The sequence below is a fragment of the Rhinoraja longicauda genome, chromosome 4, assembly GCF_053455715.1.
Source record: "Rhinoraja longicauda isolate Sanriku21f chromosome 4, sRhiLon1.1, whole genome shotgun sequence".
NCBI classification, from domain to species: Eukaryota; Metazoa; Chordata; class Chondrichthyes; order Rajiformes; family Arhynchobatidae; genus Rhinoraja; species Rhinoraja longicauda.
In genome coordinates, this window is record NC_135956.1 from 38,302,968 (window position 1) to 38,319,625 (window position 16,658).

The following is a 16,658-nucleotide window of genomic DNA, read 5'->3' on the forward strand; positions in this document are numbered from 1 at the left end:
TTTTTAGAAGATTTACTGGAAGATGATAGGTAATAAAATCAGCTACTTAGTATGGAAGATAACGCAAATCAATAAATAATGTATGAGTTTTGTGGAAAACTAGCAGTGGATTATGATACACTAATCCAATCTACAGATTTAGGTGTATCATAGACAGCAGCAGATGTATTCATCAATTACTGTGAGATTGGATTAACTTAATCCTTTGAAAATCTTTACTCTCAATATATGGAGATTTCGTTTTATAGACATTTCCTTATTTGAATTGGTCAAAATTAAAACTATCATTGGTACATTGATGTTAAATTAAAATTCTCCATCCATTTACCAACTTGATCTTGGTAATCAAATTGTTTATTTCCAGTCCCATTATCATTTTATCTCCATTTACAGGGATCCCTACTGGATTACAAATGACCTGATTTACAGAAGTCTGACTTTATGTAAATTATTCCTTGTATTTTTTAAGCATTTTCAAGCTAGTAAAATAATAATAATAACATGTTTCATACTGGTTAATAATGACTGGTCATAGGATATCTTCCATTAGTTTAATTATGAGTAGTGTTCAATTGAAATGAAAGAGTTATTTCAAGTGTATGTGGAGTGATACCATATGGCTAGCAATAGGAAACGGACATGTTTGACTTTTGGTGAAATTAGCTTTTGGACAATACTCAGGAATAGAATCCTTGTATAACTTGGGGACTACCTGGATATCGTATAATTTTATTCTGTGTTAGTAGAACCATTCAATTACAAGTTGTAAACATATTTCCCATAAGTTGGAATAATTTTTACTACTTGTTAATATTGCTTTATTGTTAAAGGACTAATCTTTGCTAAAGTATTGTTAAAGTACTAATGCCAAAGAGGTCATCTTAAATGTGATCCACTGGATAACATGCATGTTGCCAAAACTGTTACGCATTGAGTTCCCATTGGGTGAACCTGAGTGGAAATTTGGCTCTCAACATGTCAGAAAACATTACAGACAGGATGGGGCCAAATGCACAAAATATGCGAATATACAAGATGAGAGTTTTAGTAATATATAGATTTACACAGGTACTTCGATAGGGAAGAAGTAGTGGGATAGGGATCTAATGTGGGAAAATTAGCATAGATAAGTATCAGTTGGCATCAACGATAGTTTGGGCAAAATAGCTCAATCTCAGCCATATGACTTTATTACTAAAATATATTTATTACGCTGTGAGAAAAAAAAAATCCTCTCCAAATGTCCTAGTTTTAAATTCACTATTTTTTTAGGAACTTAGCCATCTTATCCAGCAAGTCTCAGAATACACTGGTTTAACAAACATGTGTTGTTCCTTGATTTATTGACTCACAGAATATGGCCGGCATTTACTGCCCATTCAGAATTGCTTCTTAATTAAGCAGTTTGAGAGACCATTTCTGAAGGCAGCTAAGAGTCAACTACTTTAGTCCCTAGATATAAAATCACTTCTGGCTAGACTAGGCCAGCAAATATTTTGAAGGACATTGGTGAGCTAGTGAGATTTTTACAGTAGTCCAGGGAATTTATGATAATTCTCACTGGCGCTGGCTCTTTAATTTAAACTCCCCAGTTGCCATAGCATAATTCAAACTCCGTTTTCCCATTCAATAATCCAAGCTCTTTGGTATCAGTCTAGTAATTTGATCATGATGCTACCAGTCCAACGTAAGTGTCTTGATGGCCAACTGTTAACTCAGCAGTGCTTATTTGAAGAAGGAGAAAAATAGCCGCAGGTCTTTTTCCAGCCACGTAGTGATGCCAGTCAGATAGTGTGCATGCATCGATGCTGAGCAATAACTGAATCAAGCGCATCACTGATGCCATCTGTCAATGCTTACGCTTCCAGTTCTGTGGGGAAATGTAATGAAAATTAATGGGTAACCGCACTGATTTTGTACTGATTCTAAATCAATATAATCAGTGGAGGACAGCGAACAAACGAGGTGAACAAAACAAAGTATAACAATGCTGACTGACATTTGCAGGCTAAGTGAACCACCTGTAAGTTAGTACAGCCTTTTTGAAACCCTCAAGGCCAAAGTTACATCCTATAAGCTAGATGCTTATAGATGCTTATAGACGTACAGGTATGTAGGTTAATTGGCTGGGTAAATGTAAAAATTGTCCCTAGTGGGTGTACGATAGTGTTAGTGTGCGGGGATCGCTGGGCGGTACGGACTTGGTGGGCCGAAAAGGCCTGTTTCCGGCTGTATATATATGATATGATATGATATGATATGCAGGAAAAATGGTCCCAATGTTGGGGCAGTCCGGAACCAGGGGCCAAAGTCTTAGAATAAAGGGGAGGCCATTTAAAACTGAGGTGAGAAGGAACTTTTTCACCCAGAGAGTTGTGAATTTGTGGAATTCTCTGCCACAGAGGGCAGTGGAGGCCAAATCAGTGGATGAATTTAAGAGAGAGTTCGACAGAGCTCTGGGGGCTAGTGGAATCAAGGGATGTGGGGAGAATTTGGGCACAGGTTACTGATTGTGGATGATCAGCCATGATCACAATGAATGGCGGTGCTGGCTCGAAGGGCCGAATGGCCTCCTCCTGCACATATTTTCTATGTTTCTATATTCCTCAACCAAAAATTAATGTTCAGATGATGCATTTAACAAGGACAAAGAAAGCAACCTGTGCAATGAGCTGGATGATCAGCCATGATCACAATGAATGGCAGTGCAGGCTCGAAGGGCCGAATGGCCTACTCCTGCACTTATTTTCTATGTTTCTATGTACTGCGATTTGCTTTATTGTTTATTGCACATTGTGAATCTCACGTGCCATCATTGTCTTCTTTTCAAAAAGTGTACTATTGATAATGAAGGATGCCAGGAATTATAACAGTTTAAGTCTCTCTGGTATTATGTCTGAAACTCCCAGCCATTAACTGTCCTGTTGCTGACTGGAAGGCAAATATCTACTTTTGGAAAAAAAGAGATAAAAAGAATGTGAAGAACCAGTATTTTATTTCAATATTGCCCTTTCATTTAAAAAGTGACTGACACTCTGATTAGTAACATAAACAAATGTTTTTTACTAACAACGTGGAAAATATAGCTGAGTAAAGTTGAATTGAATCTTTTATAATGTATTTACTACCTTCCAATTGTACATAAACTGAGATTATTATAGCGGGGAAGTAATCCTCATTAGCGTAGCAGGTCAATTCATGGTGCTGGGTTTTGCTAGTACTTTTACAAAATTCTTTCATGGCATATTTATTGTGAATCCCCAAATACAATTTGGGTTGGTGAGAGCTGCCATCTTGATACCCTATAAAATGCATGGTAAAGGTAAATGTACAGGGCTCTGGTGAGATCACACCTGGAGTATTGTGTGCAGTTTAGGTCTCCTAATTTGAGGAGGAACATTCTTGCTATTGAGGGAATGCAGCGTAGATTCACGAGGTTAATTCTCGGGATGGCGAGACTGTCATATGATGAAAGAATGGAGCAACTGGGCTTGTACACACTGGAATTTACAAGGATGAGAGGGGATCTTATAGAAACATTTAAGATTATTAAGGGATTGGACCCGCTAGATGCAGGAAACATATTCCCAATGTCGGGGGTGTCCAGAATCAGGGGCCACACTTTCAGAATTAGGGGTAGGCCATTTTGAATTGAGATGAGGAAAACCTTTTTCACACAGAGAGTTGTGAATTTGTGGAATTCTCTGGCTCAGATGCATTCAAAAGAGAGTTAGAGAGTTAGATAGAGCTCTTTGGGCTGGCAGAGTCAGGGGGTATGGGGAGATGGCAGGAACGGGGTACTGATTGTGGATAATCAGCCATGATCACATTGAATGGTGGTGCTGGCTCAAAGGGTCGAATGGCCTACTCCTGCACCTATTGTCTATTTATCTATGCATGGTGTCATTGGGTAAGGATTTCCAGTATTTACAGCCAGTGATGGCGAGGAGACAGTAATATGTTTCCAAGCCAGGATGCCATTTTATAGACAATACACACAGCAGTCAGTTTGTACTGATGGTGGAGTGGATAAACGTAGGGCAGTGGAGAGATGCCAGTCAGATTTTCCTGTGATGCTTCTTAAGTGTTGTCAAGTACAGACTACGATTCGATGCATTTTATTCTCCATTACATTTGCAAATCCTGTTTCATGCAGTAGCATAAAATAAAGTCATTTTATGGTTCATTTGAAATGAAGCATGCAAGTTTTCTACTAATCGTGCACATTCATTCTGGAGAACATTCTATATCTCATTTTCTTGTTGGACCTTGTGCAATTTTTGCTTATATAATGTGTGCATGGAGGAATGTGTGAATATTAAAGAGTAAATAATTGACATTTAGATTTAAATGAATTACCAAAATTATCATGGTGATTTTGTTTTGAGAATTCTAATTGACTTATCTCATGAATTTATTGTTGTTCTATGTAAATTTTCTCTTTGATTGATTATGTACAAAATGAATGGCAGGCTGCACAGTGGGGAACAGCCTCATTGTTATTTCAGAGCTTTGCATCATTTGGCTGAAAGGTTATTTGAAGTGGGATTTCTTCATTTGTTATGTCACATTGCATTAGTTTGCTGACCATATTCAGCGTGGGGCAGACTGAAGAGTCTTTCAACAGCAGATGCTAAATATAGAGTTATAGACTAAAATAACACTGACACAGGCTCTTCACCCAAACTCATCTATGCCGACCAAGATACCCCACCTGTTTGTCCCATTTGTGCTGTGTTTAGCTCAAACCTCTCCAAACCCTTCCTATCCATGTACCTGCACAAATGTATTTTAAATATTGTTATTGTACCTGCCTCAATCACTTTATCCCTCAACTTGTTCATATATGCACTACCTTGCATGAAGAAATTGCCCCTCAGGTTCCTATTAGATCCTTCCACTCTAACCTTAAACTTTTGCCCTCCAGTTTATGACCCCCCCCCTCCCTGGTGTGCATTCATCTTATTTATGCCATTTATCATTATAAACATATTTGGAATTTTTAAAATTATTGTGGAAATGTATTTATAGTAAGAAGTGCTGTTTAGTTAGAATCACAGAATTGTATAGCACAGAAACAAGCTCTTCAATCCAACTTATCCATGCCAACCAAGATCCCCCACATTTGCCCATGTTCGGCCCATATGCCTCTCAACCTTTCCTCTCATTTTGTGGATAATCTCCCTGCACCCATCCCATCCCAGCGAAGCGCAGCTTACACTCTTTCCTCCCTCACTTAAAGGTGCTAGCTTTACCATGTCTTGCTCAAGTGATCACTCTGATCTTTAAGCTCAGCTAATTAATGTCAGAAGTCTAGTCAGTCACAGAAGGCATGTGGACTAACCTTCATCTTGTCTTCTAGCAACCATACACCCACATTTTCATCAATAATTATTTAAATGCAACAATGATTCCTGTTTTTTTTTTACTGTATTGAAATAATAACTGTGAAACTCCAGTATTTTGCCTTGATACAAAGCTGAGTTTGGACCTGGGACCAGCCATGCATGGGATAAGCTAGCATCATACCACAGAGCTTTTGGAAGTTAGTGTTATACAGCGTGGAAACAGGCCCTTCGGCCCAACTTCCCCACACTGAACAACATGTCCCATCTAAACTAGTCCCACTTGCATGTGTTTGCAAGTGTGGCACCACGGGAGAAGAATGAGGAGGAGATAAGACTTTTCTTTGCCTTCCATCACAGTGAGGGTGTGCCTGGAGCAATCACTGTGATGGCTGTTTGTGTTAAAAATTGTAATTGTGTGTCTTGTGTTCTTTATTGTCTACTGCCGGACCCTGACGTGAGAGGACGCTGGCGCTATTTGTTCGCCGCTTCTCCGTCAGTATAGTTTGTCTGTTTGTTTTTATGTCTTGAGGGGGGATCTTATTGAAACATATAAGATAATTAGGGGATTGGACACATTAGAGGCAGGAAACATGTTCCCAATGTTGGGGGAGTCCAGAACAAGGGGCCACAGTTTAAGAATAAGGGGTAGGCCATTTAGAACGGAGATGAGGAAGAACTTTTTCAGTCAGAGAGTGGTGAAGGTGTGGAATTCTCTGCCTCAGAAGGCAGTGGAGGCCAGTTCGTTGGATGCTTTCAAGAGAGAGCTGGATAGAGCTCTTAAGGATAGCGGAGTGAGGGGGTATGGGGAGAAGGCAGGAACGGGGTACTGATTGAGAGTGATCAGCCATGATCGCATTGAATGGCGGTGCTGGCTCGAAGGGCTGAATGGCCTACTCCTGCACCTATTGTCTATTGTCTATTGACTGTTTTTGTAAAGCGTCTTTGAGCATTTGGAAAAGCGCTATAAAAAATAAATGTTTATTATTATTATATTATTTGGTCCATATCCCTGTAAACCTGTCCTATCCATGTACCTGATTAAATGTTTCTTAAACATCGCGATAATACCTCCTCCTACCTCAACTATCTCCTCCGACAGCTTATTCTATGCACTCATCACCCTTTGTGTGAATAAATTACCCCTCAGGTTCCTGTTAAATCTTTCCCCCCTCACCTTAAACCTTTGTCGTCTGGTTCTCGGTTCCCCTATTCTGGGCAAACCATCGAGCCCTGGCAACATCCTCGTAAATCTTCCCTGTACCTTTTCCAGCTTGACAACATCTTTCCTATGACATGGTGGGTGCCCATAACTGAACACAATACTCTAAATGCAATCTTTCCGACGTCTTATACAACTGCAATATGACCTCCCAACCTCTGTACTCAATACTCTGACTGATGAAGGTCAATGTGGCAAGAGCCTTTTTGACCACACTATCTACTTCTGATGCCACTTTAAACGAACTATGTACAACAAATAATATCTGATTTTGTTTTTTATTTCTTTTTTTTTTTCATTGATGTAACTCCTTTTGCCACACTTTTTCATTTATAAAGGTATAGTCATACAGCATGGAGATTGGTCTTTCAGACCAACTTGTTCTTGCCAACCAGGTTAACTGTCAGAACTAGTCCCATTTGCTTAAATTTGGCCCACATCCCTCTGAAACTTTCCTATCCATGTACCGGTCTAAATGTCTTTAAATGCTGCAATTATACTAACCTCTCTAGCTTCCCAAGGCAGCTCATTCCTTATATCCACCATCCTCTGTGTGGAAAAAGTTGTTCCTCAGGTCCCTTTTAAAAAGTACCCCTCTCATCTCAAACATATCCCCGCTAGTTTTAAACTCTACCCTGGGACTGTAACCAAATACCTTATCAATGCCCCTCATTATTTTATATATACCTCCATAAGGTTACCTATCAGGTCAGCTTTCTACACTCCAGGGAAGAAAGACCCAGTGTATCCAGCATCTGTTTATAACTCAAGCCCTTCAGTACTGGTAACATCCCTGTGAATCATTGTTGCAGATTAATTACATCCTTCCTTTACCCAAATACCCTTAGCTTCAGATAATTAGGGGGAAAAACAATGGGAACCAACTGAGACAGAGGCTTCTTTTGATACATGGTAACATTAGTTGACTGTGCTATATCTTTGTCAGATTTTTAATTTTAAAAGGTTCACTGCATATTGTGCTCTCAACAGTATGACTGCGATATGGAACATAAGCACCAAGTTCAAACCTGACTTCGGGTGCAGTCTGTGAGGAGATTGCACATTTATCCAAATTACCATGTGGGTTTGCTCCAGGTCCTCAGGTTTCTTCCCACATCCAAAAGATATGTGGATTTGCAGGTAAATTGGCCTCTGCAAATTGACCCTCATGTAAGGAGTGGATGTGAAAGTGGGATAATATAGAACTATTGCGAACAGGTCAAGTCAAGTCAAATTTATTTGTCACATACACATACTCGATGTGCAGTGAAATGAAAGTGGCAATGCCTGCGGGTTGTGCACAAAAAGAATTACAGTTACAGCATATAAATAAAGCTAATAAGTTACTAAACATAGCACAAAAAGCGTCGACAAAAATTTAGTCTCTGGGGTTATAGAAGTTGACAGCCCTGATGGCCTGTGGGAAGAAGCTCCGTCTCATCCTCTCCGTTTTCACAGCGTGGCAGCGGAGGCGTTTGCCTGATCGTAGCATCTGGAACAGTCCGTTACTGGGGTGGCAGGGGTCCCTCATGATCTTGCTTGCTCTGGATCTGCACCTCCTGATGTATAGGTCCTGCAGGGGGACGAGTGTAGTTCCCATGGTGCGTTCTGCCGAACGCACTACTCTCTGCAGGGCCATCCTGTCCTGGGCAGAGCTGTTCCCAAACCAGACTGTAATGTTGCCGGACAGGATGCTCTCTACAGCCCCAGAGTAGAAGCAATGAAGGATCCTCAGCGACACTCTGAATTTCCTCAGTTGCCTAAGGTGGTAAAGGCGCTGCTTAGCCTTACCCACCAGTGCGGCAATGTGCGTTGCCCACGTCAGATCCTCTGCGATGCGGACTCCCAAGTATTTGAAACTGCTCACCCTATCCACAATAGACCCATTTATCTCCAGTGGCGTGTACGTCCTTGGATGTTTAGCCCTTCTGAAGTCCACAATCAGCTCCTTTGTTTTAGTGACATTCAAGAGGAGGCTATTGTCCTGACACCAGAGTGCCAGATCAGCCACCTCCTCCTGGTAGGCCTTCTCATCGTTGTTGGAGATCTGGCCCACCACCACAGTGTCATCAGCAAACTTGATGATGGAGTTTGAGCTGAACCTGGCCCCACAGTCATGTGTGTACAGGGAGTACAGTAGGGGGCTAAGGACGCAGCCCTGGGGGGATCCTATGTTCAGGGTGAGGGAGCTAGATGTGTGTTCCCCCATCCTGACCACTTGGGGCCTGGCAGTGAGAAAGTCCAGGACCCAGGCACACAGAGGGGTGATCGATGCTCAACATGGAGTCAGTGGGTTGAAGGTCTTGTTTCCATGCTGTATCTTTCAAGCAATCAAGCAATCAATCAATCAATCAATCAATCAATCAATATTTTATAAGACAGATTTAAAAAAACTCTTCAGGTGATGGGTTCAGATTTTTCCTTACCCTGCAAATCTCAGGTGCTCATTCTCAATCTCATGTCTTGCTGTGGGATATTCACTGTACAGAAATCAATATTGTTGTGGCCTATCTCTTAAATAACAGAGATCCAAAGTTACCTGGTTCGGGATAAATTTATTCCAGCCAAGTTTTATTTCTTCACTTGAGAGACTTTATTGAATGATTGATAGCTAGATAATGTGGGATTGGAATGGGTCCGTGAAAGTTCGAGTTGGTTTTGATCCTGCGTAGCCAAATATATTGGCCTGTGGTGTAAAAAAAAATGCAACAAGTGCCCTGAGTTGATTTAAAAACATATATCATTCTCCCCATAACCTTTGATGCCTTTACTAATCAATAACCTAACAATCTTCGTTTTAAAAATCCCCAATGACGTCCTCAAAGCTGTCTGTGACAATGAATTCCACAGGTTCACCACCCTCTGGCTAAAGAAACCTCTCCTCATCTACAACAGATTTAGACTTCTATCCCATCAGCTCCACCATTTTGCATGTGGGTGTTCTGATCAGACTACTGCTGTACATTTTCACTCATCAGCTGATTTAGATTTTCATATAGCATGGAGTGGCAAATCTAGGACCTTGATATTCAATGCTAGCATTTATATCAAGAGGACTGGAATACAAAAAAAGAGATGTAATGCTGAGGCTCTATAAGGCACTGGTCAGGCCACATTTGGAGTACTGTGAGCAGATTTGGGCCCCATATCTGAGGAAGGATGTGCTGGCTCTGGAGAGGGTCCAGAGGAGGTTTACAAGAATGATTCCAGGAATGAGTGGGTTAGCATATGATGAGCGTTTGACAGCACTGGGTCTCTGCTCGCTTGAGTTTAGAAGGTTGAGGGGGGACCTCATTTAAATGTACAGAATAATGAAAGGCATAGATAGAGTGGATTTGGATATGATGTTTCCACTGGTGGGAGAGTCTAGGACCAGAGGTGAAAGGAGGTGATAAGAAACTTCTTTAGTCAGAGGGTAGTTAGTATGTGGAACTCATTGCCACAGAGGGCTGTGGAGGCCAAGTCAGTGGATATTTTTAAGGCAGAGATAGACAATTTTTTGATTAGAACGGGTGCCATGGGTTATCGGGAGACGGCAGGAAAATGAGATTAGGAGGCAGCGATCAGCCATGATTGAATGACGAATAGCCTCGATGGGCCGAATGGCCTAATTCTACTCCTGCAACTTGTACACCTGTTACCATGTCTGAGCTGGAAGTGTTAGAGAGGTGTGATCTGTTGGATCCAGACCATGGAAATTAGTACAATAGAAAGTAAATTTACCAGTACTTTTTCAATTGAAAGTTTTCTACTTCATCAAGCGAAACCCAAAAATGCTGCATTAGGCATTGTTTAAAAATATTAAATTATTTTGGTAGCAAATGGCGAAATTTACGAAAAGCACTGTGTAAGACACCTAAGATGGGAAAATATATTGACCGTTCTTCACATTTAAATGTAAGATTCAATCCCAATTCTAGTACATCAACCCCCATTAAAGTCACACGTGTAAACCTCTTGCCCTTGACTCCCTTCATATCTGTATACTAAAAGGGAGGGAGGGGGGAAGGGGGTAGAGTGGGATGGGGGGAGTGGGGGAGGAGAGGGTGCTGCACCAATGCAGGAGTGATTTGCGCCCAATGGGTGCACTTGGTCCAGTGGTAACTAAAGCAATCACAAAGATCAATGCAATGGCACAAGGAATAAATCGCCACTGACAACACATTGAAACAGCTCTCTCAGGGTATTCTCAGCCTCATGCGCTTTAAGTTCACTTAATTCCACAATGCACTACATATATCACACCACAAAATTTGCGGCAATGAACATTATAGAAATCAATATCTTGTGACCACAGAAAGATCACAGTGAAGAAAACAGGCAGTGACTCATTTAATGGTGCAGCAGTGCCAATGTTATATATCATGTCAGCTTGAAAGATATTTTAATGTTACAAAATGCTTGTTCCAGAATTAAGCAAAAAGTGGATGTTAATAATAGTAGCTGAACATTTTTGAGGCAAATTTGCCAGAGGGAGTCAGTCTGGCAACTGAACAGACGTCACCATGAAAATGGGTCATATTCTTTTTATTCAAGTTACCAGTCTGACCTTGGATCACTAACACTGTCCATAATATATACACAAGAATTTATATGAAATATATAATTTTTCTTTGATTGACTCCTAATTGGGCAGTAGTGCTTATAGGTTCATAAGTAGGAGCAAAATTAGGCCATTGTGTACGTCGCCATTCAATCATCCTTCCCTTTCAACCCCATTCTCCTGCCTTATCCCCATAACCCCTGTCACCCATTCTAATCAAGAATCTATCAATATCCATTGACTGCCTCCACAGCCTTCTGTGGCAATGAATTCCTATCTTGACTATGATGGTTCAAAATTGACTTCCTATTGTATTCCCCTAAAATAATATATCCAGTCAATGGAACTTATAGCAACTGGTAGGACAAGCGATCAAAGATGATTTTTTAGCCTTACAATTATATCATTATGATGCAGAGATAAATCTTTGGGATTGTTTTCTGGATTTTCGCTCTGTAGTTGTCAATTTTCCATTTGTAAGGTGTTTGTAATCAGTCTATTAATCTCAACAGCATGCATCAGATAGTGGGCTTCTTCATGTACACCTGTGGCCTGCAACTCTTTTTCCTTCAATTAACTTGATGTTTAATTTAGTTTGGCTATTATAGTCTTATTTATATTTACTTATTTAAATCTAGCTGATCTGTTTTTAAATTGCCCTAATTATGAGAGACATTTTAAACCAGTGATTAGGATTTTTGGCAGCACTGCGGTATCAGAAGCCCATTAGAGCTTTGATGTGTGAGCTGACTGTTTGCATGCTCTGAGACTTACTTATAAACCAGGATATCATGGGAAAGCCCTGGCAGCCAGGTCCTGAGCCAATGATTGGCACTTGATAAGGCAATTTGTTATGGATGTGAAGGGTTCAGAGTGATAAGGGCCAAATGCGCTCATATAAAGTCATAGGTTAGAGGAGCAGAATTAGGCCATTCGATCGATCAAGACTACTCCACCATTTAATCATGGCTGATCTATCTTTCCCTCTCAACTCCATTCTCTGCCTTCTCCCCATAACCCTCAACACCCATACTAATCAATAATCGGCACGGTGGTGCAGCGGTAGAGTTGCTGCCTTACAGCGAATGCAGCGCCCGAGACTCAGGTTTGATCCTGACTACGGGCGGCGCCTGTACGGACTTTGTACGTTTTCACCGTGACCTGCATGGGTTTTCTCCAAGATCTTCGGTTTCCTCCCACACTCCAAAGGCGTACAGATATGTAGGTTAATTGACTGGGTAAAATGTAAAAATTGGTAAAAATTGTCCCTGTGTAGGATAGTGTTAATGTGTGGGGATCGCTCGGTGGGCCGAAGGGCCTGTTTTCGCGCTGTATCTAAAAATCTATCCATTGACGGCCTCCTGTGGCAGAATTCCACAGACTCACCACCCTCTGACTAAAGAAATTCCACCTCATCTCCTTTCTAAAGGTACGTACCTTTTATTCTGAGGCTGCCTCTGGTCCAAGACTCTCCCACTAGTGGAAATGTCCTCTCCACATCCACTCTACCCAGGCCTTTCACTATTCAGTAAGTTTCATTGGGGACCCTCCCCTTATCCTTCCAAATATAGCTCTAGCCCAGAATGCAAACTTGACAAAATTTCAACATTGACACGTTGGGTTGAAGGGCCTGTTTCCGTGCTGTATAGCTCAAAGACTATCGTGGAGAAAATAGTCATTCAGGTGGAGAAAAGTGCAGGTTATTGTCTTAAGGCATGGTGCCACCACACATTAAGACAAATAATGTTTCATTGAATATTTAATATCTACAGAATTCCACTTTCTATTACAATTGTCATACTATTTACACCACAGAAAGAAACCATTCAGCGTAACATTTCTGTGATGGTTCAAAATGGAATGACTTTGTGTGATGCATGTTATCCAACCTGTCCAATTTTAGATAACGGCACAGTTGCGCAGCGGTAGAGCTGCTGCCTTACAGCGCCAAAGCCCCGGGTTCAATCCTGACATGGGGGGTTTCTTTACGGAGTTTGTACATTCTCTCTGAAAACCATGGGTTTTCTCCGGGTGCTCTGGTTTCCTCCGACACACCAAAGACATACAGGTTTGTAGGTTAATTGGCTTCCCTCGTGTGTAGGATAGTGTTAGTGTACAGTGTGATCGCTCGCTGGTGCGGACTGGGTGAGCTGAACGGCCTGTCTTGTCGCTGCATCTCCAAGGTCAAAAGTCTAAACATTAAAGGAGGATGTGGTTGCACAGTAGACAGTGCAGAGAAGAACCACAAAATCTAAAACCACAATAACTTTAGTTATGGGGAGAGATTAGGCAGTTGGCTTTCTTTGTTTATTTTTCTTGAACAAAGGTGGAGGGTTAACCTGTATGAGTGGCATTGGGTGGGCAGATAGTCATTTTTTCCCCCAATGCTCGTAGTATCAAAATTAAGAGTGCAGAGTTTTAAGGTGAGAGTGAGAAATTTTAAAAGGGATTTGAGGGAAATATGTTTATGCACAGAGAGTGGTTGATACCTGGAACTAATTGCCAGATAAGGTGATGAGTCAAATTCAATTATTACATTTTAGAGATATTTAGACAGACATTTACAGAGCATTAACCAATACAGACCTAATGTGGGCAAATGGGATCAGTCCACTGTAGACCGACAAAACAAACTGGCATGGATGTGATGGGCGAAAAGGGGCCCATTTCTGTGCCATGCAACTCTGCTGACTCTATGTCATATCTATTTAGATATTACTGAAGGTTGCAATTGCAAATAAATCATTTGAAGACTGCTTAGAGGACATGCATAGAGTCTTGCACATTTGGTTAGAATCCTCTGGTGCACATGCAAAAAACTATGCGTGTGCCGCTCACCAAAAGTCACAGCACACAGGTGCATATACACAATTATTAGGCTTTGACTTTTCCCATTACTCAAATTTTGAATGCAAGAAGTTGTTAAAATATAACTTTTTATTTAAAGAGCTATCTTTGTTAGTATGGGTTCGGGCACATTCAATATGATAATTGCACCTGGTGCAAAGGAACAATGTGTCTCAAAGAAAATTCACACATCTATTTCAGGAGAGACAGGTGCCATTAAGCGTAAAAGTTGTTCTAGCAGGAACAATTTGGATCTGAGAAAGTGCGGCAGCATTCGTTTATCTGTGATCATCCCTCAAGTGCAAAATGACGTTTGTAGATTTTTACTTTTACACTGCCAATGTGCTTTGATACTTAAGCGCTGTTCGTTAAGTTAATTCCTCATATAAAGAAATCACGTTCTGGCGATAAAGTTGTGCTCAGAAGCTCCTTTGCTGTGGGTTGATGCCAAATCTACCACCAGCTCTTTGACTCATCACTTTAATGGTGGGAGACTTGCTTTTTTTTTTACCCCCAGAGCATTTTCTGCCTCCCTGCTTTCATTGCTTGTGTTTTCCTCCTAAATCCTTTCAACACTTGTTTCAGTGTGTGAGTGCGTTTCTGCTTTTAAGTCTGTGCTACTGGGAATGAACCTGTAGTCTATCTTGCTTTGGAAAGCAGGTTTGGTGCGCACTTTTTGTTTTGTGCTTCAATTATTTGTTTGTTGCACCGATGACTTAAATTGCCTGGCGTGCTTTTCAGGAGTCCGTCCTTGAAAACAAAATGTAAATTGTCATTTATTTCGTTGATGCGACGAGATGTTAAATAATCTCTCAAAGGACAAATATCTTGGTACTGCCTAGGCAACATGTAGAGGGGGCAAGCAAGGTAAACTGAACGCTCACCTCCCGGGCATCAATCTGCTGCTGCTGCTGCTGCCTTTTATTTTATTCTGGGCTAGTTTCCCTTTGTTGGGGATGGATCGTGTACTCTTTCAACAATCTTATTATTATTTTTTTAAACGTGTCGTGCTGTGGATTGAGATTCTGCTTTTGATATTGCACGCAGTGTTATATCGTTGCAATTTCTTTCCGTAAACAGCCGGAGCTGTGAGGTTTCCAGCACCGCCAATATTTTGCATCAGAGCGGTACTTTCTTCCTCTCCTGTGTGGGATGTGGGGATTTTACATTGACTTTTTAAATTGGTCAGGGAAGGGATTGTTGTTGTTGTTGTTGCTGTCGAAGTGGGGGGTGGAGGGGAGGGGGGGGGAGGGGGGTAAGTGGGGGATGAAATTTCAGCGAAGTAGTTGTAATTATTCCCTGCCGTCGCGAATAACAATAATAATCATAACAGATACATCTTTGCGATGCATCGCTCTGGGTGGATTTTTTAAAATCTTTGTGCATGGATCGGATGTGTTACGCATTTTTGTTGTATGCCCCGCCACTTAGCGCTGTGTGTTGTGTGTGATTTGCTTTCCTATCTTTTGGGAATCGCCAGCCTTGGCGTACACGGGGTCTGGTCGAGCCGCGGCTGCAAGACGTTTCCTATCGACTCGTCACGTACGAAATGCAAGTGTGACCGACTCTCCAGGTTCGCCATTTTGGCTCAGCTCTCTCCAGATTCGGTAAGTCCTTTCAAAATTTTTTTTTAAACAACCCCCCCCCCCCCCCCCCAAAAAAAATAATATTCCACAATTCTCTGTGAAAGCGGTGCAAAATGGGCAGAGCAACCCCCTTTGCAACTGGATGCAACGAAGAAGCGATGTTCCAGCTGCAAATGAGGGCTGATGTTTCATCCTTTTTAGGTGTACATGTATATCTAACTGACGCATCTATTGGGAAGCCTGAATTTACCTCGGTTCCCAGCACTGGAATAAATTTCAATCGTTCAAATATTCTGTCCGAACGCTGTCGCATGATGTAAAGCTGAATTAATATTTATGCGATCAGTTGCTATAAATATAATGACCAGACACCAATGTGTCAGGAGCAAATATGTTTTCTACATACAGTTAATATGAGGGAATGTTTTGTGATCCTAGCCTGTAAGGATATTACATGTCTTGTGTGACCACACAAACATTGCACAAGTCTACCACTATATTTCTGTGCTGGATATAAACTGATTGTCAAAATGAAATTATTACCTGGCTGCACAATATTCTCAGCAGAATGTTCTGTAATATTATTCTGGGTGTTTATACTTTAATGCTGTTATGGGTGTTACATCGGTCTATTGCAAATTAATAATCAATCTAAATTGACCAGATATGATAATAAATACAATTTGTTTATTGATATTAAAAAAGTCATTTTAGACCAACAAGTGCCATAGTTATAAACATTCATTAAATATTGCACCATATGTTTTTTTCTTTCTCTTTTACGATGATTTTAAATTACCATTGAAGAAATCAATTGAGAGTTTGGCACCATGTGGTAGACAGAAAGCTTGTTCACTTTTTCAAGCTGTGTACAGTGGAATGGCTGGGTGAATTAAAACTTTGGTGGTCAGTTGTGTATGGTAAAAACACAGACTGGTTCTCAATTCAATTATTGTAAATGTCAATATACAGCAATTCTTCTTTGGTGCTCACTTCAGAAGCTTTTAACCTTTTATGTCAATGGATGTCCTTTTCACCAAGAACACGCTGCATGTTGGCCATGCAATCAAATCGATTTTGTTCACACAGTATTCGAAATATAAGTTAAATACACA

The 16,658-nt window shown here is 40.9% G+C and overlaps 1 protein-coding gene across 12 annotated transcripts in view; it reads left to right on the forward strand.

Annotated features, from left to right (window-relative positions):
- Window positions 1–16,658, forward strand: part of adgrb1a (adhesion G protein-coupled receptor B1a) — a 449,476-nt gene that overhangs the window by 305,361 nt on the left and 127,457 nt on the right. For all 12 annotated transcript variants that reach the window (XM_078397552.1, XM_078397555.1, XM_078397557.1 and 9 more), the window contains one exon: window positions 15,438–15,564. In XM_078397552.1, the coding sequence (XP_078253678.1) occupies window positions 15,438–15,564 (127 nt within the window). The remainder of the gene's footprint in view (window positions 1–15,437; window positions 15,565–16,658) is intronic.